This window comes from Rhamphochromis longiceps, linkage group LG19, assembly GCF_057381845.1.
Source record: "Rhamphochromis longiceps isolate RC_006_pf linkage group LG19, R_longiceps_female_GT1.1, whole genome shotgun sequence".
NCBI lineage: Eukaryota > Metazoa > Chordata > Actinopteri > Cichliformes > Cichlidae > Rhamphochromis > Rhamphochromis longiceps.
The window spans coordinates 32,024,523-32,048,756 of record NC_140575.1 but is presented as its reverse complement, the minus strand read 5'-3'; the positions used below and the strand labels follow the sequence as shown (position 1 = coordinate 32,048,756).

The 24,234-nt window shown below is 43.7% G+C and overlaps 1 protein-coding gene across 3 annotated transcripts in view; it reads left to right on the top strand.

Annotated features, from left to right (window-relative positions):
• The first annotated feature begins 218 nt into the window (after positions 1-218).
• The window catches only part of LOC146647168 (signal-induced proliferation-associated 1-like protein 1), a 35,994-nt gene continuing 11,978 nt past the window's right edge, over positions 219-24,234 (top strand). Inside the window, exons 1-7 of one of the 3 annotated variants that reach the window (XM_085390635.1) lie at positions 219-545; positions 15,246-16,939; positions 17,064-17,194; positions 18,298-18,486; positions 18,649-18,823; positions 20,546-20,646; positions 20,897-21,054. In XM_085390635.1, the coding sequence (XP_085246761.1) occupies positions 15,448-16,939; positions 17,064-17,194; positions 18,298-18,486; positions 18,649-18,823; positions 20,546-20,646; positions 20,897-21,054 (2,246 nt within the window). In that variant the 5' untranslated portion in view covers positions 219-545; positions 15,246-15,447. Of the gene's footprint in view, positions 546-10,881; positions 11,249-15,245; positions 16,940-17,063; positions 17,195-18,297; positions 18,487-18,648; positions 18,824-20,542; positions 20,647-20,896; positions 21,055-24,234 lie in introns of those variants that run through there. The other 2 variants (XM_085390633.1, XM_085390634.1) reach the window with 2 other exon arrangements.

Genomic DNA, 24,234 nt, shown 5'->3' with positions numbered 1-24,234 from the left:
CTGGAGCGAGCTTAAAGAGCTTTGGGCTAAAACATGACAAGTTTCATCTGCTATTGAATAAACTGCGTACTTTTTAACCTGGGGTCACTTGAAGCAGAGTGAGACTTCTTCGTTTCCCCTCTGACCATCCACTCACTACAGGTGAGCACTGTTGCCACGGCAACGTTTGCTTTTCCCCCCGCTAAGCCTTCTCGCGAGACTCCGGGGCAGAAAAGAGAGGGAGAGGGAGAGAGAGGGAGAGGGGAGGCTGCCTGAATGATCTCATCCCTCCAGCAGCTGCATACCGCAGCGAGGCAAAGCCGTAACTTTCTATCAAACTTCCAAGTTGCCGTTCAGAGGAAGACGTCGGGCCGTCCTCGGTCTGAACCGGAGCCAGCACGTTTTTTTTGTGTGTCCCCCCCCCCCCCCCCGCGAGGGCAGCCAACAGAGCTGCTGCGTAGTTTGTGTCTCGGACTTGGAGCACCTTGTTACGAGTTGAAACAAAAGGGGGAGAGGAAAGAAAAGCAAGACTGCTTCGTGTTGTGTGACAACCACTATGAGAAAAGGTGAGTGGCGTTACGAAGTCATGCGCGGGGGTGCCTGCACCCAACATCTGTGTGAGGAGGACAAAGCACATCCTCGTGCCGTGTGAAGGTGCAGGGGGAAAGCCAGTGCGCAGTGTTATTATTGTTATCAGAACTAATGGGGCTGGCGTGGTGAGGCTATCAGGGTGGCTGTCAAAACATATCCGCTGCGTCGCCGTGTATGTCAAGGGCATTGTTCTCTGCGATTCACAGGTGGCATCGTTCAAGCCACATACTGGAGGATATACGTCTGTCACCACCCGGAAAAAAAATTCCGAGGTGGCGTATCCCGCGTTGTTGCCACACGAGAAGGCTTGTCAGGCACCAGGTGATTGCCACATCTGTCTTGAGAGATTTGTTTACAGCCTGCCCTGGCTCAGCATCTGCTTGTATAGATTAGGCCACCAGGGCTCTCTGCAAGTCATGCCCCCCTCCCTCCACGCTGAGTATCCAGTGCCATTCTTGATGAGATTATCAGTTTATTTCTGCCTGATGTGGATGTGTGGAGTGCACTCCAGCCTCTGTGTCCAACTGTGCTCACATAGGCTGTTTTGGAATACAGAGGGCATGCACACCAGTGCAGTGGTGGCAGCAGCGCGTGTGAATAGGAAAGATCTGGTAATGAAGGGCTGGGAGTTTTGTTTTGACAGAAACAAACAGACCTTAACCTTTCAGAGTTTACTTTCACAGGGCAGCGTTGTGTCCAGAGGGGGCCATGTTTTACAAAATATCAACTACAGTGAAACGGTTACAAGTAAGCAGGTAGGGAATTAAATACAATAGAGGGGTGGCTGCTCATAACTGAATCATGGTGTGTGAGTGTGTGTTACAGAAGCACTGTTTATTGCAGTTGGACAACTTGAGTCAGGTGAAAAAGGGGAAACTTTGTAGTTTGGTTTTGGGCAAGGATCTGGGATTTTTAGCATTCTTGATAAGCTTAGCTGACCCGACCCACTGTGGCTGGCATGACTGATCATACAGCTTCACTTCCACTTTTACTGCTTAGTTACTCTCAGTTTTGTTCCTTTTTTGCCTTCTGCAAATACATTGGATTGCTTCTTGCTTTTTTTCTATTGTTATTTTTATTATAGATGATGAAAATGATCTTGTTGGATGGGAAAAAATACTTGCTCTGTTTTATTTCTTTCACTGTGTGGGCCTGTAACGGTTCATTTGGGGATGAGAGGCTAGTTCAGTTGATAAGATCTGCCCAAAGATTTGGATGAGACTACTTTCAGAATAGATAACTCTGCTTGTTTAGCAGAGTCTCTGCTTCTCACGTTCCTTATCAGCATACGTAGTCCTCCCCTTGTTTTATTACTGGAGGACAGTGTTGCTATTTTCACTTTGTGTTGCATCTCTCGCACAACAATTGTTGGTGTTCTTCATTCGTAGTAGGGTCTTTTATAGAAAGCACAAGGATGCTTCCTGTTGCTAAATTGAGCTTATGTTATCATTGTCTCCTGTGCATTGGCTCGGAGGGAATAGTTTGAGCAAAGATAAAAGGGAACAACAAGAGAAGCATTGTGCTGATTTATAATTTGTTACTCTGGAATGTATGCGCTGCAGATATGCTAAGTGGTCTTCATAACATGCTTAAATTAACTGTTTATATTATACAAAGAAAGATGAGGTTAGTATTATTATTATTTTTTCATTAATGCTCAGGTTCAAAGTGCATCAGCGCTCTTAAAGTCGATACTGACTGAACTCTATTCATTGTGGTGTGGTGACTCTTACCGTCACAAAGTCATTTCTGAGACTGTGACGCCTGCGCACACACCTCTCACTGGACAGCAAAATAAACAGACCTTGAGATGCATCCCTGGATAAAAAGTGGTGTACCAATGTGGTCAATGTCAGTTACAAGGCAGATTTTTCCCCCTCCTACATGAGTCACTTTTTCCTGGATTTGACAGAAGCTTTTGTAACAGATTTGACAAAAGAAAAAAGAAAAGAAAGGAGAAGCTTCCTCAGTTTTTACGAGTGAAGTGTCTGACTGGTATTAGTCAGCTCATAGTCAGAAGTCAAATGACCTGATGGTAACATGGCCTCTGATGATTCTTCAGAGTGAGTGTCTTTTTTTTCTTTTTTTTTGCTGGTGACTGAGAGGTTGATGAGTTTGACTTTAATGAGGTGTGACTGTGGGTCTGAATTTCCTGCTTGCTAAACTGTTGGAATGCTCTGTCTTTGTCTGGATGGGACGGTCCACTTTATACCACCCGGCGGAGGAAAGCAGAGGGCTCGGAAGCCACAATAGTGATGATGTAATCCCCTTTCAGAGCTCTGTCACAGAGTAAATGGGTCCAGACAAAGAGGAAATCACTCCCTTCTCCATCCCACCTGACGCAAAGTTTCTGACCTCGCAAAAATGTGCAGCGGTTTGGACGCACTGTAATTATTGGTGTGGGAGATTGCTGACCCTGGGAGGCTGAGCGGTGGGACAGGTGGAAGGTGTTGCAAGCTGGCTGGGCTCTGACCTTGACTGAAGGGTTTGGTCTCCGTTTGGTGGTCTGTCACAATATACACTGCATTCATAAACTAAAGAGACCTCTCTGGTTTCTGTCATCCTGCTTCCAACTCTCAAACCCAAACCAAAACCCACAGTCATGCCGAGATCAGACGCTGTGTAATTCCCCTTTTCTGCTCCCATCGAACCTCACACACAAGCTGAAAATAGTCTGACGTGGGACAGAGATGAGAACGTTTTTAAAAAATAAGAAGAAGGATTGGTAAACAACCACTTAAAAAAAGTGAAATGTTCCATAATGAAAACTAGGGATTCTGATGATGATGTGTTGCTGCAGGCTATCCCCGCTGCCACACAGCAGCGACGTGCTTGGTATTGTCTCGACATGTCTGCCAGTTGCTACACTGTCTCTTTTTGGCCTGCACACTCTCTCTGGAATGGATTACAGAACTCCGACTCAGTGAAGAATCCAAACATCAAGCAGAGCTGCAGGCCCGAGCCTCATACAGAGACCATGCGGGCAGCTTTGGAAAATAATTCCACGTACAAAAACCGCAGAGGTTCTGCCGTTGTCCCCCCTCCTGTGGACCGAAATCTGAGAAGCAGGCAGGAATGCGCAAGGGCTCTGCCACGGCTGATCTCAGAACAGATCTCAATACGTAGACAGGTCTGATCAGCTTATCCTCATTCTTGTTCATGTTTACGATTGTATTATTATGTTCAGGAGCCTTTTACCATGTGACGTGTAGTAAAACTGGAATGCTGGCACAACAAAACGCTGCGTAAGGTTTGCCCCAGAACTCTATTTAACAACACCAGCTGTAGTCCGTGTTGTGCTTTGTTTCCTGTACCGAAATTCCCCTCTTCTCATATGGTTCCAAAATTCCACATCCTTTGCCTTTGGAACCAGGGAATCTCTTTCCACTCTGTGAGTCCCTGTTTTGCTCTTGTTTGAGAGGGAAGAATGAGACCACTGTGGACCAAAGGCTCAGTCTGTAAGGTTCAGATGACTTTTTAGATAAATAGCCTCAAGTGGACTGACTGAAGTGTGCAGGAGAATGTCCTACTCACTTGTCTTGTAATAGTTTTTTTTTTTTTTTAGTACCTCACTCAATTTTATAAAGAGCAAATACTGTAAGTTTCTCTCTGTCTCTCTCTATAAATATAAATATATGTTGTAAATAGTCTAACCGGGGTGCAATAGTATGCTCTCTGATAAAATAGGCCATAGTTTTTTTCCATGTTGCTCCAGGTGCAAAGGCCAGATAGAGCTGGTTAATAACAAACATGGCTGCTTTCCCAGCCTTTCCTCTCTCACTGCCTGTTTCCTGTGTATTTCATTGATGTATTCCTGGATACCCGGCCAGGCTAGCTTTGCAACTCAAAGAATTCAGCTGAAACTGAAAGCTGGGCATGTGCTATGTTTGATAGACATTCTTGAAGTTGAATATGTCACCTTACGCTGGCCACTTCTTTCAGTCCCTCAATGGCTCTGGTGCTTAGTTCAGCAGTTGTCTTTATCGGCACTGGGAGGAGGTAAGGTGAAGTCGTTGCTTTGCTTGTGTTTACACGGTACGTACACTCGAGTAGAATACTGATAAGGAAGAAGTCAGAAGTGGCTTGTTTGCTATTGACAAAGCGAACACATACAACTGGACAAATTTTTAGTTTGGTGTGTCCTAAATGTCCAACTTCTGCCTCACTTTCAAAAGATCCTAGAAGGCTAAATGTGTTCAAATGCCCAGCAGGAGCTAGAAAAACATAGTGAAAGGTGCAAATGAGGGGCTCACACAAAGCTTCAGTCTTCATCAGTACACCAAAATCAAAACAGAACAATTACTGGGACAAGTGCCTGACACTGTGTGATTAGCAAAGCAGATGTTAATTTACTTGTATTTATTTTTTTGGGGGGGGGGGGGGTTGTACATTTCGGCACCAGGGGGAACAAAAGCATTAGAAACCCTCCTCCCTGAGCTGTTGTTTGTAGTTAAATGCAGTTTGCATAAGACTGGCTCAATAATAGGTTAAAACTCCAGTTGCAGGGCTGGCTGGAGTGTGCCATTAATGTGGTGCAGTACAGCAGGAGCAGCATGCTGTGCAGGTTTGCACTGTGATTTTTTTTTTCTTTTGGCAGAGTGTGATTTAGCAGGGCACCACTGTTATGCAACACTAGCTGACTTATCGTAGTCCAAATGACTGTATGAATTGATTAACCTTGTGGCCTGACTGTAATTGGACTGGAAGTGCACTGGACACGTGCCCAAATCAATGACTGGAAACGGTTTACATGTATAAGTTTGCCACGCTGCTGCTGTTGCTGTTGTTGAAATTTGAGTCCTCATCGAGCCTCACAGCTGCTCAACTGTGCATCAAGAAGCTACCTGCCATTTCTGACCTCCTGATTACTGAAGCATACCTGCCTTCAGTTCGGAAATTAGACTGCCCTGCAAGCTGTGAGGGCGTTGAGGGGACAGCACAGTCAGCAAGGCTTCTTGAGAGACATCCCAGAGAATCCCCTGAGCTTTCCCGTGAGAGTAACAACAAGAAGGTCTTCCTTTGTTGCTGTCTCTGTGTTGTACTGAAGTACCCATGTCCTTTGTACTGACTGCATCACATTGCCGTTACCTTAGTAAAATGCTTATCTGGCAAGAACTAATCCTTATTTTTCAACTTAAAAGGGCTAATTATAAAACTGTGGACATCTTGTGCACTAGCGGTGGCCTCAGAGGAGATACCAATGTAAGGGGCTATTAATCAAGCCTTCACCTTGACTTTGGCACTCCAGGATGACTGGCTGTATTTTCCTTTTTACCCACTGCTCTCTCAGCTAAAGGTCCCATTGTGTCCGTCATATGTTTGTCTGTGGTAAAATCCGTACTGCTGCAATACATCCCAGTCATCAATTTGTGTAATTGAATGAGTTTATGTGCATTTCCTTATTGCTGCAGAGGCATGCTTAGGGGCTAAACAGCTGTTGATCGATTGAAAGATCAGTTTGACTGAGGGAAATTAACTGAAGAGGATGCACAGAGCAACTTATGGTAGATTAGATTACATTCTCTGTGGGCTTTTTAAATAGGCCGTGGTCAGTTCTGCTGTTGCTGTGGAGGTCATGTTTCTCAAGTTGGCTCAGCAAGGTCCCAGCCTCCCCCAACGTGCTTAATCACACTGTAAGAACTGCGCCGCTTCTTTTAACAGCACTTTGCTACAACATGCCCAGACAAACCATTTAAAATGAATCTACATAATTCTATAAATGCGAGTTCAGCCCCTCGGAGTATCTGCTGTGACTGTGTCACACTGCTTTCATTCTTTTTTCCTAACTGATTCAGTGCATCTGAATGTTGAGTTAGTGTCTGTTCCAGCAATAGATACAAGGTTGCTGTTACATTATCCATGCTATGATTGTTTTCTGCCTTTGTGATAAATAAATGCGCTTTTCTTTACTGTGGTAAGGGCGATCTTATCAGGATTCCTTTTTCACATCTCTCTGTGATTCAGCTTGTTTGCTACCTGTGCAATCAGGCAGAGGACAGGGCAGTGGATGACTTCCAAACATTGCAGGCATCTGTCATATCAACACCTCAGCTGTAAAAATGTGACAGGTTGCCGTTAGCTGACCTTGCTGCTAATCCACGGTTGTATGCAAAGATGTAAATGCTTTCTCTTGACCCTTCCTGCATTCCAAACCACTGGTCTTGCTCATGAATACAGTTGAACTTTTTTGCATTTTATGCAGCAGTAAATATAGAACTTATACAGACTTATACACTTTCTCCGGGACATTTGCATGGTGTCCTTGGACTCTGTGGACTTTCCCCGGATGCTCTGGTTTCCTCCCACAGTCCAAAGGTTAATTAGTGATTCTAAATTGGCTTTAAGCGTGGATGTGGGTGGTTGTAAGTCTGTGTCAGTCTGGTGGCGGTCTGGCAAACTCTGTTTGGTTGACGCTGCCTCTCTCTCATTGTCAGCTGGGATGGGCTCCAGATCCTGTGGCTGTAGCTGGATAAGTGGTTAAGAAAGTGAATGGATGGACTTACAAGGAAGTACAACAGGGTCCAAGCACATTGATGCAATTTGATCTGGAAGCTCACAGACACAAGACAATAGAGAAGCCAAGGATTATGCAGGTCCACTGGAGGTGCTTTGTAGGTTATGCTGCTCCTTTTACCCCATATGACAGAGCAATGTGATCCAACTGATTGGCCAACATCCTGAGAGCCCTAAGCTCGAACTCATAGGGCTAAAATTTTAACATTGATTGGTTTGTTTCCAATTGGAACAATGTGGCCATAAACGGGATTTCTAACAACAACTGTGTGTAGCTCACGTGTTTTCTGTTTCCAAGTGTGTTGATTTTCAGGAATATTATTGATTACTCTATTGGTGTTTGGACAGCTAGGACATGAGTTTCCTGGCATGCAGTGTGTATATGACCACTGGGTGCCCGCAGCCTGGGGCGTCCAGTGATGTTCAATCAGAAAACCATGATCTACTTAACATTTTGATTGACATCTCATGACCCCCGGTATTTATCCCAGTTCAAACTTTCATACAGCTCCACTGTTGTGCTGCAAATGACGATGAAGAGACGCTGCTCCAGTGGAACAGTCAAAATTAATCTGTGCACGTTACTGTGAGAAGCACTAAGGGCTTACTCTGATTTGCTTTGCTCACAAGTGCCTGTGATCCAAGAATGAAGTAATAGCAGGCTTGGAAGTGTTTGCTGGGACCCCTGGCTGAGTCCCATCCCCCGTCTTTTAGCATGTGAAGGGGCTCAATTATAGACAGCAAGCCCACAGATTCTTCTCTCAACCCTCCTCCTTGCATCAACACTGTTAATTATACCGCAGCTTCGCCCTCCCATCCTTCTATTTTAATCCTCAATTGATGAAACTGCTTCATCCCAGCACATATACTTGAGCACATAGAGTGGAGTGTGCCAGACCCATGCTGAGCTGGGAGTATTTGTTTGGTAACAAATAGGTTCACTGCTCTTCAGATATTAAGAGAGGGAATTTACCTTTTGTAGGGTGAATAAAGTAAACAGACTAGCCCTAGAAACACCTCCCAGTCGTCACAGCCGTGTTTAACAAGGCCCGCTGCTGGGAAATGCTCTCTTTGCATTGTTGGCCCCGTTGCTCAGGTCAGTTTCTTTTTTCAGTTCAGTGTGGAAAGTTGAGGTTTTCTTTTATAATAGAAGTAAAACTGTGGTTAAATTCAAATGCATTAGAACAACAACAGGAACTGCCTTTCATTTTCTTTTGGTCGTTGTCTGTAAAAGCAGAAGCTGAAAGATGAGTTGGTCGAGAATACTGACGCTTTCTCTCTCAGGACGTTGCAAGGAAACTTTCCCATATAAATTGCAGATATTGTTCACCTGCAGGAAATGACAGAATAGTTGATGAGAGGTAGACTGTTTTAGAAATGGTTCTAAATAGATTTCCTGTGTGGTGCAGGGCAGACAAATTACATTTCTCAAGCTGTTTTTTCTTTTCCTTCCTTTTTTAAAAGGTCTTACATTAGAGTTGGTATGACTTTCAGCAGGCTGACTTTTCTGATGTTCAGACTGTGTCCAAAGTACTCATTATGTACAGATAGATGCTAGCTCTATATAGACATCTATGTCTGCCTTATATAGATATAGCTATAAATAAAAGTTTGGGTTCAATAATATGAAAATATGTATTTATATTGCACCTCATCACAACAACAGTTGCCTCAAGGTGCTTTTTATCCTAAGGTAAAGACCCTACAGTGATATACAGTAAAGAAGACAGAGAAAACCCCCAACAATCATATGAGCACGGTCTTTGGAGGCAGTGGGAAGAAAAAACTCCTTTTTAACAGGAAGAAATCTCCAGCAGAACCAGGTTCAGGGATAGGTGGCCATCTGTCGCAACCGGTTGGGGGTAAGTGGATGAAGACAGGACAAAAGACATGCTGTGGAAGAGAACCAGAGATTAATAATAACAAGCAAGTAAATGCAGAGAAGTGTATAAACACATGGTGAGTGAAAACGGTGGCTGAAGAAGAAACACTGCATCGTGGGAATCCCCCAGCAGCCTGGACGTATTGCAGCAGTACTAAGAGAGGATTCAGGGTACCAAGGTTTCCTGCAGTTATCTTCATGGCACTATATCCACATAGTGCCGGTGCCACACACAGAGAATCTCTTTGTTTTAGAGCCAAGGTTTTTCCAAAGCGTTCATGTTTCCGATGGCGAAACTGAGAAAGTGAATGCACGTAAACTGTGCCCAGAAATGGAGACTCCAAAGATGCCTCTTGGTACTGAGGTAGAAAAATTGTTAACCCTTGATGCTGTGTTGAAAAAGAAGAAGAAATTGTTCACAGAAATGGATGTACAAAGTTGTTCACTACTTTGCTGAATTAATTATTTGACCATGATTTTCGGTGCTTATCCAAGACTGTGGTGCTGGCCAGTCTTAAACGCTTATACTTGGATAAAATAATTTTATTAATTCAGCATACACCTCCGTAAAAGTCCACAAGCAACACAGATCTGTAGTGAGAGAACAGGTTATTCACCAGGAAATGAACAGCAGGCTAGTCAGAGCATCCGTGTAAATTACATGCTCATTGCAACATCCTCACATCGCTAGGCAACAAGAATAAAATCCCTCACCAGCTTCCACCTGGGAACAGTGTCTGCAGTGTACAGTTTGAGAAGAAATGGCAATAAAGATTTCCAGTGACAACAGAAGCATTTAAAAAAGATTCTATTTGGCCAGCCTCTTTATTTTCACAGACATTTTACATTTTATTGTTTATTTTTGTTAAGAGGTATCTTTGGAAAGTTGAATTGTGCATAGGGCGATCTTTTTATTCTGGGCAGTCTGAGTAGTTTCTGCACGGAGATCATAAAGAGACCATAATTTGCATGTCAAACATGAAATTTCAAAGAAAAGATATTTTTGGTTTGAGACAGGTTTTCCAGAAATAACATCTCAGCGGACCGGTGCGAGACACAAAAGTGCTGTTTATGATTAAACAACAAGTGGTTTAGCTTCAGAAACGGGTATCCATCAGTCATCAGTTCCCAGGGATTGTGCTTATGAGAACAATCTCTGTTGTTGTGTAGATGTTGCTGTCTTATTTTCTAGGTTTTGCTGTGCATGAATGTGTGTGCACGTGTGTGTGTGTGCTCGGGTCTTTGTCTCTGCATGTACCTGTCTATGTGCATCAGTAGCTCCCTGTCTCTAATGGAGTCCTAGGGTTGTAGGCAGGCAGGGAGGAAGGGCAAGGAGAGGGAAAGTACAGCCTTGAGCAGACTTCCACTTTTAAAACCCAGCTCCAAACTGCTGCAGTTCAGCAGCTAGGCGGCCACCTCATTAGAATTTTTTACATTCCTCTTCAGGCAGCAGCACACTGCTTCTTCTCCACTGCTCTTTCTAAGCCACAATCTGTAAAAGATGATGGGATTATATCTAAACTGTCTCAGCCAAATATGAGGCTCTAAACCATTGTCTTCATAAATTAAATGACTGTACATAATGTTATAGCATAGCATAATTCAAATCAACTATAAACCTATTTAAGACAATTTTCTTTGACAGATTATCATCAGGTGTTAAACAGAAGCGGTAGTAATTCTTCTTTAGTCTAGATAAGTAGACCACCTAAGCACTTAGCTGTGCAATTAGCTTTGGGTTTTTTGTTTTTTTAAAAAGTGTCACTGTAGGAGTTGGACAAAGGCTTTCATTGTCAGAACTTGGGGCCCACCCAGATAATTGGATATAGGAATGGGTTTACTGTTGCTAACTATAAACTATGTAAAGTGTTTCAAGTGTCTGTTTATTCTGCTGTGTCTCCCACGTGAAACCCTGCTGAAGTGCTTTCTGTATAAGAGGAGAGGAAGGAACGAGGACGCCCTGCTGGAGATAATGGCAATGAATGTGTTCTGGCTCTCCTCCAGAACTGTCGTCTCGTGTACGGCCGTGAGTGAAATTCACTTTGCCAGCGGTTAGCGCTGCCCATTACTCACTGAACTGTGCTGCAGTGATAGCGAGGGGGGCCCAGCGTTAAGGCAGAGGAGCGTTAGCACAACGGCGCACTACAGGACAATGGATGTGATGAATGTCGATACACTGCCACTGGGTTTTCAAGTCCTCCAACTACACATCGGCCCAGTTCTCAGTGTGGCACTCCACTTCACCCAGAGTGGTACAACCTAGACCAAAGCTTTCAGTCTAAGGTAACTGCAAGAATAGAAGACAAGCTTTTTTTCTTTCTTTTTTTTAAAAAGGTGTTTTATAACTCTTGGGCAGACAGCATTGCCTAAACATGCCTGACTTCTTCCCCTCCATGCACACAGATGTTCATCACTTCCTCCACTGAAATTGGTGGAATTCCAGGATCTTTGCTCGCAGTTGGATGATGCTGGTGTTGTTTGTCTGCCAGCATGCCTGCCTTGTTTTCCCCTGAAGGTGTCAGGTTCTCAGGTTTGCTCAATCAGATGGACGGGCAGGTTCGTGCCTGGTTCTCAGCCAGATCTGTGAACAGGAGGAGGCAGCAGGGAGAGGTGGGGAAGGGCAGAGAGAAAGACAGGGAGAGTCAAACAGAGAGAAGGAACTAGTGAAGTTGCTCTGCTACGTCCTGTGCATCTGGAAGTTCAGCGGCTACCTCAGTTCACCCCTCACTCACTTACACGCCCTACACGAAAAGAAATGCTGTGTAGGAGTCTGGCTTGACTATTATTACATCAGTCTCTTTCTGACTGGTGCATGACATAGTGGCCAGTTGTAGATGAGTTTTTGCTTCCCCATGTATTCTGTCTTTTTTTTCTTTTTGGCTCCTTTTATAGTGTATTCATCTTTCCCAGACATGATAGCTTTCCCTTTTTCTCCCTAACCCTCAGTTATCTGCTAGTTAATATGTGTTGCAGCTGTGAGTGAGTGGATTACAGAACAGCTAATCGGTCCTGTTATGAATCTCATACAGATAGTTTTTCCCCCTTTTTTTGACATTATTCTTTTGCCTTTTACTTTTTTTTTTTTTTTTTTTTTTAGAAAAATAAGTCTGTTTCCCTTCTTTCCAAATCCTGGTTTGATATTTGCTCCATCTCTATCTCTCCAGTTCCGCTTTGCATTTAATTCATCTGGTTTTTCCTGGCGGCCGCATACACACAGCTATAGTGAGGTTCCCGTGCCAGGCAATTTTCAAAGACTTCACTGTGCTGGAATGAGGCCCCAGTTTTTGACCAAGCTTGGACAGAGGGACCTTTGTGTCTGTTGCCCAACAGCCCTGTCAACCCTTAGAGCGGGGAAAGATTAGTACACAGAGAGAGCCGATGGACTAAATGGTAGGGTGCCTGTTTGAAAGCCAATGGTGTCAGGCAAACAGCCCCTTAGCCTCATTCAAGCACGCAGTAATTACAAGCTTGTAGGGCAATCCTTCGGCTCTTTTGTCTCGGCTTTGGATACACTTGCCTGTTGTACTGGGAAACTTCATTCCCTCTCTGTTGGGAGACCCGAGGGGGAAGACTCTTTCAACTGCAGCATGTTGTCCTTTCTCTCATCAACATCAGCAAATGGGACTCCCCTTCAGGAGACAGAGTCTTTTTTTAAATATAAGTCTAGTAAGCCAAGCTGTGCCTTAATGATGATGACTCAGGACATTCTCATACCCTTGCTTGTGATTCACTGCATGATTCACCATTCCTGCTGACTGACTGCTGTCTGTCTTCCACCTTTGATTTCATGGGTGTCTGGAAGGCCCCACTGTATGAGCTGAATTACACACACTGAGGCTTCCAAGAAACTCATTACTCTGTCTCATCCCCAGAAGCACACAATCAACAAATTGTAGATCATGAGAGGTATGTCATAAAATCATCACCTCTTTATTGCTCTTTTTCTCATCTCTAGGTAGGGTCACATGGTCTACACTCAGAGGTTAGAGCCCCAATTACAGGAAGTTAACCAAATTTGGTCAGCATGCAGAAGCTGTCTAGACACGTCCCACTGAGATGTGGAAAAATCTTCTTTCTTTTTTTTTTAAATAGAAAAAGACTGATAGGATGGTTTAGAACAAGACGGCATTATCCTGTGAATCGTTAGGTTTTATCTTTGTTTCTTATAAAGTTTTCCCCGCTCTCAGCCAACACAAGACTCTAAGTCTCAGTGCTATAGCTATTCTTTTAATCTGACAGGACCATGAAGTCAGCCGTCTGTCTGCGTAACTGTCAGCGAGGAGATTAGAGGCCTGTTTTCTGGGACATGTGTGTGCGCACGTGTGTCGTGTGTTAGTTCAATTCATCTCTCTGTCCCTGTGGACGCTCGGCGGCATAAGGGAATGAGGCCCAACGCTCTGGGACTAGACGCATGGTTTAACTTGCATTCCCTGACTATTTTCACTCCTATAAACGTGAGAGAAAGAGAGATTTAGTAGGACATGAATTAGTTTTTTTAAATAAATAATGAGTGTTTATTAATTTGCTTCAGGCACATAATCTACTGCCATGCCCCAAACAATTGATGTCCATTCAGCTAAGCAGGAAACCCTCCTTGTGTGACAGACTGAAGATCATATTGGAGATACTGCCTGTCATCCTACTTGATTATGCTCTCGCTGAAGATTTCAAAAGATACATGAAGGTCGAATGATGTGATCCGAGGCCATTTTTGCTTGTAAGCTCTACCCATTAAAATGATATACTGGGTTTGATTTGAAAGTCTTCATGTTTGTTTCAGCTCACAGTTTGTTTGTGCAAAAACAGTGCAAAAGCCTGTAAGCACATTAGCCTCCGCATGCTACATTTTGCAAGCAGGATTTATGACTTTAATTGCTACTGCATGATTTAATGCTGCATGTTTTTTGCACAATATTGGGCCTGCAGAATCCCACTCTGCTGCATAATATGCACAGGCTTAAAGATTTGTTGTCAGAAAGCACTCTTCTGTGTACTGAAGCTAGGCTGACTCTGGCTGATTTGCCTAAGGCTTTCTGAAAACTGAATCATCTGCAGAGCTTTGAGATTTTGTGCTTACACTCTTTGCATGACTTATAAATCGATGTTGATATATCAAACATATGAGGAAAGCATCTAGGGAATATTTGGCCCATCTCTCACTTAACTGTGCCACTGTGGCAACGTTGCCGGTCACGTGATACTGTGCACCACTTTCACATACATTGTAGTTTGTTGCCTTTGATGAAATGCTTCCATTTCCTTAATTCTGTATGGTTTAGACAAAGGTGAGGGCCTTCTTTCTGCTAAGGACTGCATGATTTTGAGCTGCTCCTGATGTTTTGATGCAGTGTGAAGGTGGCTGTGCTATAGGACCGTCACAGTGCTCTCGTTGCTGGTGGCTAATGTGATCACAGCCACAGCCAGTCAGGGCCAAGTGAAAGTAAAGCCTTAATCTCCCTCAGTGTCTCACTGCCAAATTGGCCTGATTTGTCAGGCAGAGGATCATCACCCACTTTTCAGATGACTTTCAAAGGGCCACTTTGCTTTTTGATGTGCAGCTTGGCATATTTGATCCTGACAAGTGCGACTAAGCAATACAAATCACTAATGTTTGGCTATTTAAAGGGGCATTCGAGGAGATGTCAGAGAAGGGGTGAGCTAGAAGTCTGCCAGCTGAAGAGATTTAGATTGTTCTCTCACTCATGTTCCATCTACATAAATGATCTTATTAAGGAAATGGCTTCGACTTTCAAGGAAAAAAAAAAATGCACTCACTGTTAACCTCTTTTTATAATTTGGCAGACTTTCTGTGTTTCCCCACAATGGTTATGCTGAAATTGGTTTGAAAAGTAGGCTCCCTTATCTGAAATTGAACGTGCCGTTGAATTTTCACCGGTTTTTAAAAAGAGAAAAGAATTCACATTCTGTTCTCCAGGCAGGTCCGTGCATCCCACATATATACTGCTTTTTATAGAAAATAAGCATTTGCATATTTCTGTCCTTGTGTGTTTTGTTTTTGGTTTTTGGGGAAAGGTTGGAAGAAAAGATGCCCTCTATTCGTGAGAGTAGATATTTTACACTAATATAAAATGTACTGCAGAGGTGGTGTTAATTAATAAATATAAAGAATGCTCTAAATAATATCTGCTACACTGCTTGTTTTCCTTTATTTCCAGTCTTATTTATGACAGGAAAAAGCCTTGTGACTCATCATGCGTATTCATTTATGGCTCTTTAGAATATTACTCTATGCACTTACTGATTTCTCTTTTGTTTCCAGGAGCGGGTGTTTGGAGTGTGGAAAATGCCGTGTGGCAGTCTCGACACATGTAAGGAGGCATAAAGCCGTCTTGAGCGCTGATGAGGTGAATTTGCCTCTTAATCCAGACAATCAAATGGCTCATGAGGTCAGAGAGCAGTGTCCCATCCCAGAGGCAGCCATGCTCACCTGCTGAGTGCCTTTTCCCTTTGGCACTTATGTAATGACCAGCCTGAAGCACCCACCCATGGAGCGTACCGTTGGGGGTTCGGTCCCCGCCAGTGATGAGTTTTACACCCGCCACCTGCGTATGGCCAATGGGGTTCCTGTTTCAAGCCGCACTGACAACATCCACGCCACTGTGAGCACAGGAGTGCCTAAAATGGGTGTACGGGCTCGTGTGGCCGACTGGCCCCCAAGGAAAGACGTTATGATGCCTCTGTGGCATTCATCTACGGAGCCTGAGAACTCTGCTGTGCCCTCAGCTGGAAAAAGTCACATAAAGTTAGGCTCTATAATGAGCCCTCAGGACTCAACAATGCTGCGTAACATCCACAACACTTTAAAGAATCGAGCCCAGTCCCAGGCTAACAATTACAGCCCTGACACCCGTTACCTCACTCCAGGAGACTATAGAGGTCCTGCACATAGAAACCCACGGCAGAGACGCATCCGCCAGCGCAGCAATAGTGACATGACTGTTGGTGAGATGGAAGGCAGTGGAGACAGTGGGGAGGAGTGGGGTCCATCATCGGGAGCCAAATTGTCCCCTCTTCACCGTGAATATGGCAGCACCTCCTCGATAGATCAACATGGAGTAGCTGGAGACAGCTTCTTTGAAATGCTTAAGGGCTATCAAGGCGACAAAGTTGATCAACGTAGCCCTGCTCCAGAGAAACTGGAGGACATGCTAAATATTGCATCCAAGCAAGGGATTCTTGATCTTCAGGAGGATGTCACAGACGGTCATCCTCCTAAGGCGAAGGACAGAGATAAGCCCCCAAAGAGACGCACAAAGTCTGAAACAGGAGGCGAGTCTATATTCCGTAAACTTAGGAACGTGCGAGGTGAGTCCGACTCCCCCAGAGCGGGGTCTGATGTGGAGGACAGCCGAACGGATGACACGGGCCCTCCTCTCAAGCCCTGGGTGTGTCAGAAAGGGTTCGCTCACTACGATGTTCAGAGCATGCTTTTTGACCTCAATGAAATTATTCAGTTGCGGCAGACTGCAGGCAAGAGGAAAAACACCACCACGGGAGCGTCTGCCGCTGCCGTGGCCTCTGCTACCTCTACTCTGTCATCCACCCACAGCCTGCCTTATAGCTCTCCTAGTGGAAGCCAGGAAGATCTCAATTCCAGGGACAGTCCTAGCCTGGATGCTGGAGATGAACAAAGCAACGAAATGTTGCTAAGCTGCCCTTGCTTCCGCAATGAGATCGGTGCCGATGGCATTGCGAGGCGCAAGCTGGGGGCTAACGGGCCAGGATATCATGGGCTTGTGGGTGGCGGAGCTGGAAACTGTGGCTCAGGGACCCTGAGTGGGGAAAATAACTTGTACGAAACATCTGTGAGCACACACTTAACCAATGCTGGAGTAGCAGTTCTTGAGGGACCAAAGGAGGGCCCGAGCACACTCGGCGACAAGGGCAAACAATACATTGTGGAGCACGTGGACCTGGGAGCTTACTACTATCGGAAGTTCTTCTACCTGAGGGGTGAGATGCATTCACCTGCTTTCATTACAGCTGTCATAGCATATAGATGGATTTATTGTTTAAAGAAGTAGTGCTGTTGAATATACATGATCAGTTTTTAATTGTACTACTACTTCTACCTCAGATCACTGGAACTACTTTGGGCTAGATGAGGCATTGGGTCCAGTAGCAGTGAGCATGCGCAGAGAGAAGCTGGAGGAGGACAAGGAGCATGGCCAGCAGTATAACTATCGTGTCATCTTCAGGACCAGCGAGGTCAGATATAGTGTCCGTCCTGCATGGAACCTCAGCGTAACTTCGTGCTATTCCTGTCTACTGTGGAAAAATATGCCCACAGCATTTCACCAGTTTGGGAAACAAATTACTTTGCTTGTCTGTGAAGCAAGCTTCTTTGGATTTAGGGTGTCATACATGCACCACAGACCTTATATAACCATATAGAAGGTGTGTTTATTGCAACAACTCTATGCATCCCATATTAGGAAGACCAGCTCAAGGTAAAATAAGTCTCAGTCCTTGGTTGGTTTTTTTTTTTTTTTTGGTTATGCAACCAACCCCTGGGCTATTCAGCTGTCTCACAATATCAGCAATGTGTGAAGAAACTTCAGGAAGTGCGCTCATCCTCCAGCCTCCAAGGCCTGTCAGCAACCTAAAACCGCTGTGCGGAGAACTTTACGTCTTTGTTTCAGTAAAAATAGACTGTCATATTTAGTAGTTGTGTTAGCTCCCCTGTCTTCTGTGTTTGGCTTGGGATATTGGATTTTGAATTTTGCGTTATGGGATTATATGGACATGCATTCCCAGACAGTGGATAAAGGCATCTGCCTGGGGCTGTTTGTTGTGGACTGAGGCAGGACAGGTGCATGTGATTAAACCCCCACACTTTAGCCTGAATTACCTAAGCACACCCCCACCATACCTTCTAGACATGGGGAACACAGGTCTATTGTAAAAACAAGCCCAGCACAGCCTCAAGCTTGCAGGAGAGAGAAAGTCTCCATCCGTTCCAGCTGCTCATGATAGCCAAGTGATTGAGCTCAGTCCCAGAGCCCGGCACAATGCACACTTTGTGTACACAGAGCGCTTAGACAAGCCCTTCCACCTCCTCTTCTTCCTCGGTTGCACTTTGTGATTGTTCTGTGTTTTCACATAACTTCTTAATGGTTGAATAAGAGGCAGCTATGACTTTAAGAACCACAGCAGCCTGTGTTTCCTTCCATGTGTCAGGGCAGGCATGTTTTGTTATCACTGTGTTTCATCTCCAAGAGTTCAAAGCGCATTAAAAATTCCTGAGGTGCATTCCTTTGGTTCTCGCGCTCCTCACTGTAATCTCCTGTTCTTCATCTCTGCGTTTCCAGCTGATAACTCTTCGAGGTTCTATACTAGAAGATGCAGTGCCTTCCACCTCTAAGCATGGCACCAGCCGAGGTCTGCCCATTAAAGATGTACTGGAGTATCTTCTGCCTGAGCTGGATCTCTCCTGCCTCAGACTGGCTCTCAACACACCCAAAGTCACTGAGCAGCTGATGAAACTGGATGAACAAGGGGTAGGCGGAAAATAAACAATTTTCCAAAGGATCGAAAGTTTAAAGTGTTGCAACGTGTGTTTATAATAACTGAATAGGAATTCTTTTATTCAACCTGCTCACTGCTGAAGTAGATTAAAGAAATAAATTGACTGTCATGTTTGTGTCTTTGCTTGTTCCCAGCTGAGTTTTCAGGTAAAAGTGGGAGTGATGTACTGCCGAGCAGGGCAGAGCACAGAGGAGGAAATGTACAACAACGAAGTAGCCGGTCCCGCCCTGGAAGAGTTCCTCCAGCTGCTGGGGGAGAAGGTTCGCCTCAGGGGCTTCACCAAGTACAGAGCCCAGCTGGACACAAAAAGTAACAGTTCCCCCAGCATACTTATAGATGACACACACAGTAAATAGTACTAAGTTGTGACACATCTTTAAACCCGCTGATCACTGAAACTGATTGCATATAAGAGTGTAGATATCTTTCGTTTTGGTAGTGAAAGTAAGACATGATGTGAATGGTGACTTGGATTTCCCCTTCTTCATATTACACTTTATAGTTTTTGAACTTTGGCCCTTTATCTTGCCTTTATCTTCTCCGCTTTTATCTCACTTTCTGTTCCTTCTGACCAACATGCCCGCTACAACAGTCTATTAGTGCTGGCACTAGACAATAAAATGACACCTGATGTGTTGTGACTATATCAGGACTTTTATGTTGCCTGGCATGACTAAACAGATTCGTTAGGTGAATGAATGAGGCCCTAGATCATTTACCCTACATTTATTGTTGGTTTACAATAGTACGAAACTTTTGGCTTTCAAATAAAATTGTTTTGGGATTTGCTAAAGAGACGCCGTAAGATGTTTCTGACTGAAAGGCATGGGCAGAGTTATTTTAGCTGAGCTTATCACACACAATCCTCTTTCAGACCTCGTAATTTGGGGAGGAGTGTATTTAAATGAATCATACATGTGATTTCCTGCAAATTGCGCCATTATTTAATGCTGAAACAAAAGCATGTCTTATTTTGTGCCTGATATGGCTGTGATAGTTGTTCCTAGGAGAGTTGATTTATTTGGAATTTTATTGGGAGATGTTATCAGAATTAACATGTAATTGCCATGGGTGGATTGCTCAAAGCTGTGGGGGTTAGCATTGCTAAAGCTTGGCCTCTGTCCTCTTCACTGAGTTCTCAGCCTAAACACATACTGCTGGTTTCCTATACTGTTATTTTAATGTAACAGAGCAGAAGTGGACTTAGAGCATATAGTAATCTTTTTTTTTTTACACATTTGATACAGACAGGTTCGAATCCTCTGTTTCCAGGTCTTTAACCAGCAGCACGTGTACGCAGAGCTGTGTTTAAACGCCACAAATCTACCTTCTCTTTATTATCAGATCAATTAAATAACATGTTATATGTCAAAATGAAACTACCATTGTGACTCAGACAGATGTGAGAAGTGTGCTGTAATAATGACGCTCAGGTTTCACTCAATATAATTTTGTATTTTGCCACAATTCAGATTTTGTCTGTTGCCCACAGGTGGCTGTGCTGTACGTGACTTTAATAAAGATCTGCAGCCTCACACAGCAAATTTTAAAAAAATGAGATAGATGCGCACATTTTCAATAAATACGTTAGCATTCGATTAATCAGAATGTGATAGTAAATAATTATTATTTACATTAATCTGACAGGTCAGCTGTAACACTGGAAATGAATTAAACTTCCATACATTTGCACATTGAACTCTCTGCTCCTATATTTGTTTATTATTTTTTTTGCGATTGTGGTCTCGGCCTATTTTTCCCTGCTTAGTAATTCTAGACCTTTGTTGTGCAATGGCAGGGAAAAATGTAACGAGCTTCCCTTACAGGATGCATGAGTAAAACAATTAATTGTTCTCTTTATTAACATTAGCTTTGACAGGCTGACATTGATCCACAGCTGACTATTGTGTAGCTGTTTGTGCTACAGTGAAATTGCATCCTGTCTTGCACAAAAAAGCACTGAAAAGAAAAATGAATGGCAGTAGCGATACAATGAGTCTGAACACTGTATTCCTATTTTTCCTGCAGCAGATTCCACGGGCACTCACTCCCTGTACACTTCATACAAGGATTATGAGATCATGTTCCATGTGTCTACTCTGCTGCCTTACACGCCCAACAACAAACAGCAGGTAAAGATGGGGAGTACATATTTCGTGGTATGTCCTGAGTTGTGTTTTCAGAAATGGAAAAACTTCTTTTTATTTGCGCCACAAAGACATCAGAGAGGAATGTTATGACTTATCATTCAGGAATCAGGTTTCATTTTAAAGAATGTGGGTTTTTTTTAATGCCAGTAAATGGAACGTACCAAATCCTTTGTATGACTTTTACATTCAGTTGTCACGCCTCTCTAAAAATTCCTTGTTTTTCAATGACTAGTTGCTGAGAAAGCGGCACATTGGGAACGACATAGTGACCATAGTGTTCCAGGAGCCCGGAGCTCACCCTTTCACTCCCAAGACTATTCGCTCCCACTTTCAACATGTCTTCATCATCGTACGAGTACACAACCCCTGCTCCGACAGCACATGCTACAGGTGGGTCTTTAAGCGTGACCAGCAGAGATGAAACATGAGCAGCCTGTTTTGAATCTGTAAACTAACCAAGTACTTTTTAGTGCCTAAACTTGACCCGAAATTGAAAATGAAAAGAATTCACAAAAGACAATAAAGGGAAAACAAGTTTTAAAACAACTGTGGTCTCTTGGCTGACAAGCTCGTGACTCTGCTTTTAATTGTACCCTTTCTGGTTCTTTAAAAGAGGCCTAGTATACCTCAGCAAGCCTTTATGTATTATATCTCAAGCTGTCTTGTTGTGAGGGGGAAGATCATCAAAAGAGGAATAAAGCTGGCTGAACAAAGGACTGACTTTAGACTTTAGTTTCCTTAACTGAATTAAGGAAACTAAAGTCTAGCTTGGAACCAAATTAAGTGTTTATACAGATCAAGGACAAAGGGGTGTTCTTCCCTGATAAATCTGATACTGAATCAGAGCACATGCTCATATTTAGTTTTAATATGGATTTCAGCACAGTGTGTTGGTTCACATACTTTCTAACAAACAGATCCCAGGGAGCCCCGTCCAGTACGACCTCATCTTCTACTTAAGCTTGTGTACTTTAACCATTTTTTTGTATACTCAGAGTATATAACAAATATAACAAATTTCCCACGTGTGGGACTAATAAAGGTTATCTTATAAAGGTTATCTTATATATACTCTGAGTATACAGTCATAGCTTATGGTATTTCTGGGGACTGGGCCAAGATGAATTTGTTAACTGGTGTGACCAGTTTTACTCCAGATTAACATGGCTTAGGTTAAAGAAATGGGCCCGTTTCCCTTATCACTCCTCTGTCTAGAGGCAGCTGTGCTGCAATATAAATACATGAGGAATGTTATAGATGAGGAGCTATATTTTCTGTTAATTCTCAAAAGTCACTGGATGTTATTTTTAAGCAAATTATGGTGAAAATATTTAATTCTTCCTTTTCGCAGTCAGTGCTTTCCTGTTCTGTGATTTGCTGTTTCTTAAAAAGAGGAAGTAGCTTTGCTGCAAGATTATTGGTGTGATCCTTCATGATCTTTAGGCTCAAAGGCACAGAACATCGCTTTGGACCTGCAGAGTCCTTAACAAGGTTTAGCCTCCTCAAAGGTAGTGGTTATACATTAACATAAATTAATGTACATAAATTACATAAAGTAAACCTTGTGCATATCTTTGCAAAGCAGGTTGTGTCTGAGACCAGACAGCAGAATTTTATGCTGAATGACGATGCTTTGGCAGTGTATGAGCATGTGCAGTGAAAACGAGATGCATTGCAATTTTAAGTGGGTCAAACTGACAAACCTCAGCAGTGACGTTGAATGAAAATCTGATTTTGGCTTCGCATCTCTGTCTGGGACCGGATCCTTTTATGGGACTCTTAAAAGCTCCACACCACTTTTCAGAGCTTGTAGATGTGTTTTCATGCAGGTAGCTACAGTAGCATTAAGACAAAAGCACTGACTGGAAGGCAAACGCTAGCATAAAAGCCTGTTGCCTGGCTGCTGTCCCGTCTTCGTGAGCTGCGTTTCCACTGCACATCTGTATGTGTGTGAATTAGTTTGATTATTGTCAGATAGAAGAAATTACTTGTGCAGTAGCTGTCACATTGATGGGGGTTCTCCCGTGGAGCTGTGTGGCGTTGACACTTATGCGTTTCTACCCCACTGCACATGCTCTTTCTGTGCTTTGAACACACAGATATTATACATATGTAGTTGCTCCCACTCGCTCCCCTACTCCCATTTCTCCTTTTACCTCTTTCTCATGCTCACTTGCACACACTGCCCCCCACCCGCCGTACACTAATTCACTCAAAGACTCACTCTTCACACACTCATATAAATACAAGTCTCAACCCTCCCTCCCCCTCCTTTCCTTGCTTGCCACTTTGCCTTTGGGCAGCATGAGTTGGAGTGGTCTGAAGGAGTTAGCGCCATGCACATGAAGTGCTCTCTTCAATGGACATGCATGTGAGTGGGGAGGACTGTTAAGAGCAGTGTTTCTCAGAGCTCACAGAGCCAACCTGAGGAGCAGACAGGTCGAGCCAACCTTCTGTCTGTTCAGCCACGGCGGCGTCATATTTGGGCTAATTTATTTCGAGCCCTTTTATTTTTCTTCTCCGTGCTGACTTTTCTTTTTTTCTGATGAGCTACTCCATCTCATTGACTCGTGGCTGCTTTCGTTTGTTTTTCTTTTTGCATAAAGGGTTCATCTTTTAGTTTATACTCTGAAAGAAAGAGAGAAATCTTTGTTGTTTACCTTATGGAAGAAATGGAGAGGCCCAAGACACCGAATCCTTGAAGACAATCCTGCTACCCTACGCAAGAATCATCCGCACAATCTCAGTCTTCGAATTCAACTCATATTCTGTGTGGACTGAGGCACCATGTGTTAAGACTTCACTCCTGACTGTTTGTCACAAGTCTTTCCCTGGATGCCTTCCCCTGATGGTTTAAGGGGGGAGAAAAAAAGAGTCTGGACACGAGAACTCAGTTACAAGGATTTGCTACACAGTATTGCGTGGTTTATGTTGGGTGTTGTATTATAGGAACAAGGAAGAATTAAGTTAGCATCGGCACAGTTTGTTTACCGCCTTGATTGAATATAAGTGTTTCGATGCAGTAATCTGAAGAGCTTGGTTACTTTTTGATGAAGACAGGAGGTAAGTTACACATGTTTGTGTTGAGTTCAGCATGCTATGGTGTGGTGGTCAAAACCATACAAGAGTACCTGATGCAGGGATTTACAGTTCAGCTGCTCAGTAGCCCTCCCTTTCACACTCCTTCCTTAAATTGTTGCACATCATATATGCTAGCTTGAAACTTTGTTTTACATGAAGAGATTCTTTCCTCCCCTGTTTCCCTTTACTATAATACAATGCATTTGCCTCTTTAATCTCTATTAATAAAGGGGATGTTTTTATTTGTTGAGTCATCTAGTTATTAATAGCCTGTCATTGCCTGCTGCTGAGATCTGGATAATTCTCAGGTCATATTGAGCCAAACCGGAGCATTAAAGGAGTAAGTGGCCTGGGGCCAGCGGGGTGCTAATCTGCTGCTTTCAACCGCTGCCTCAAAGTCACACGGGGCCAGCGAGGCAGGATTGCGTAACCAGATCTTTGTTTAGGAAATGATCTTTGTTTGTGCTTGCGAGCCAGAGCCACAGTGCT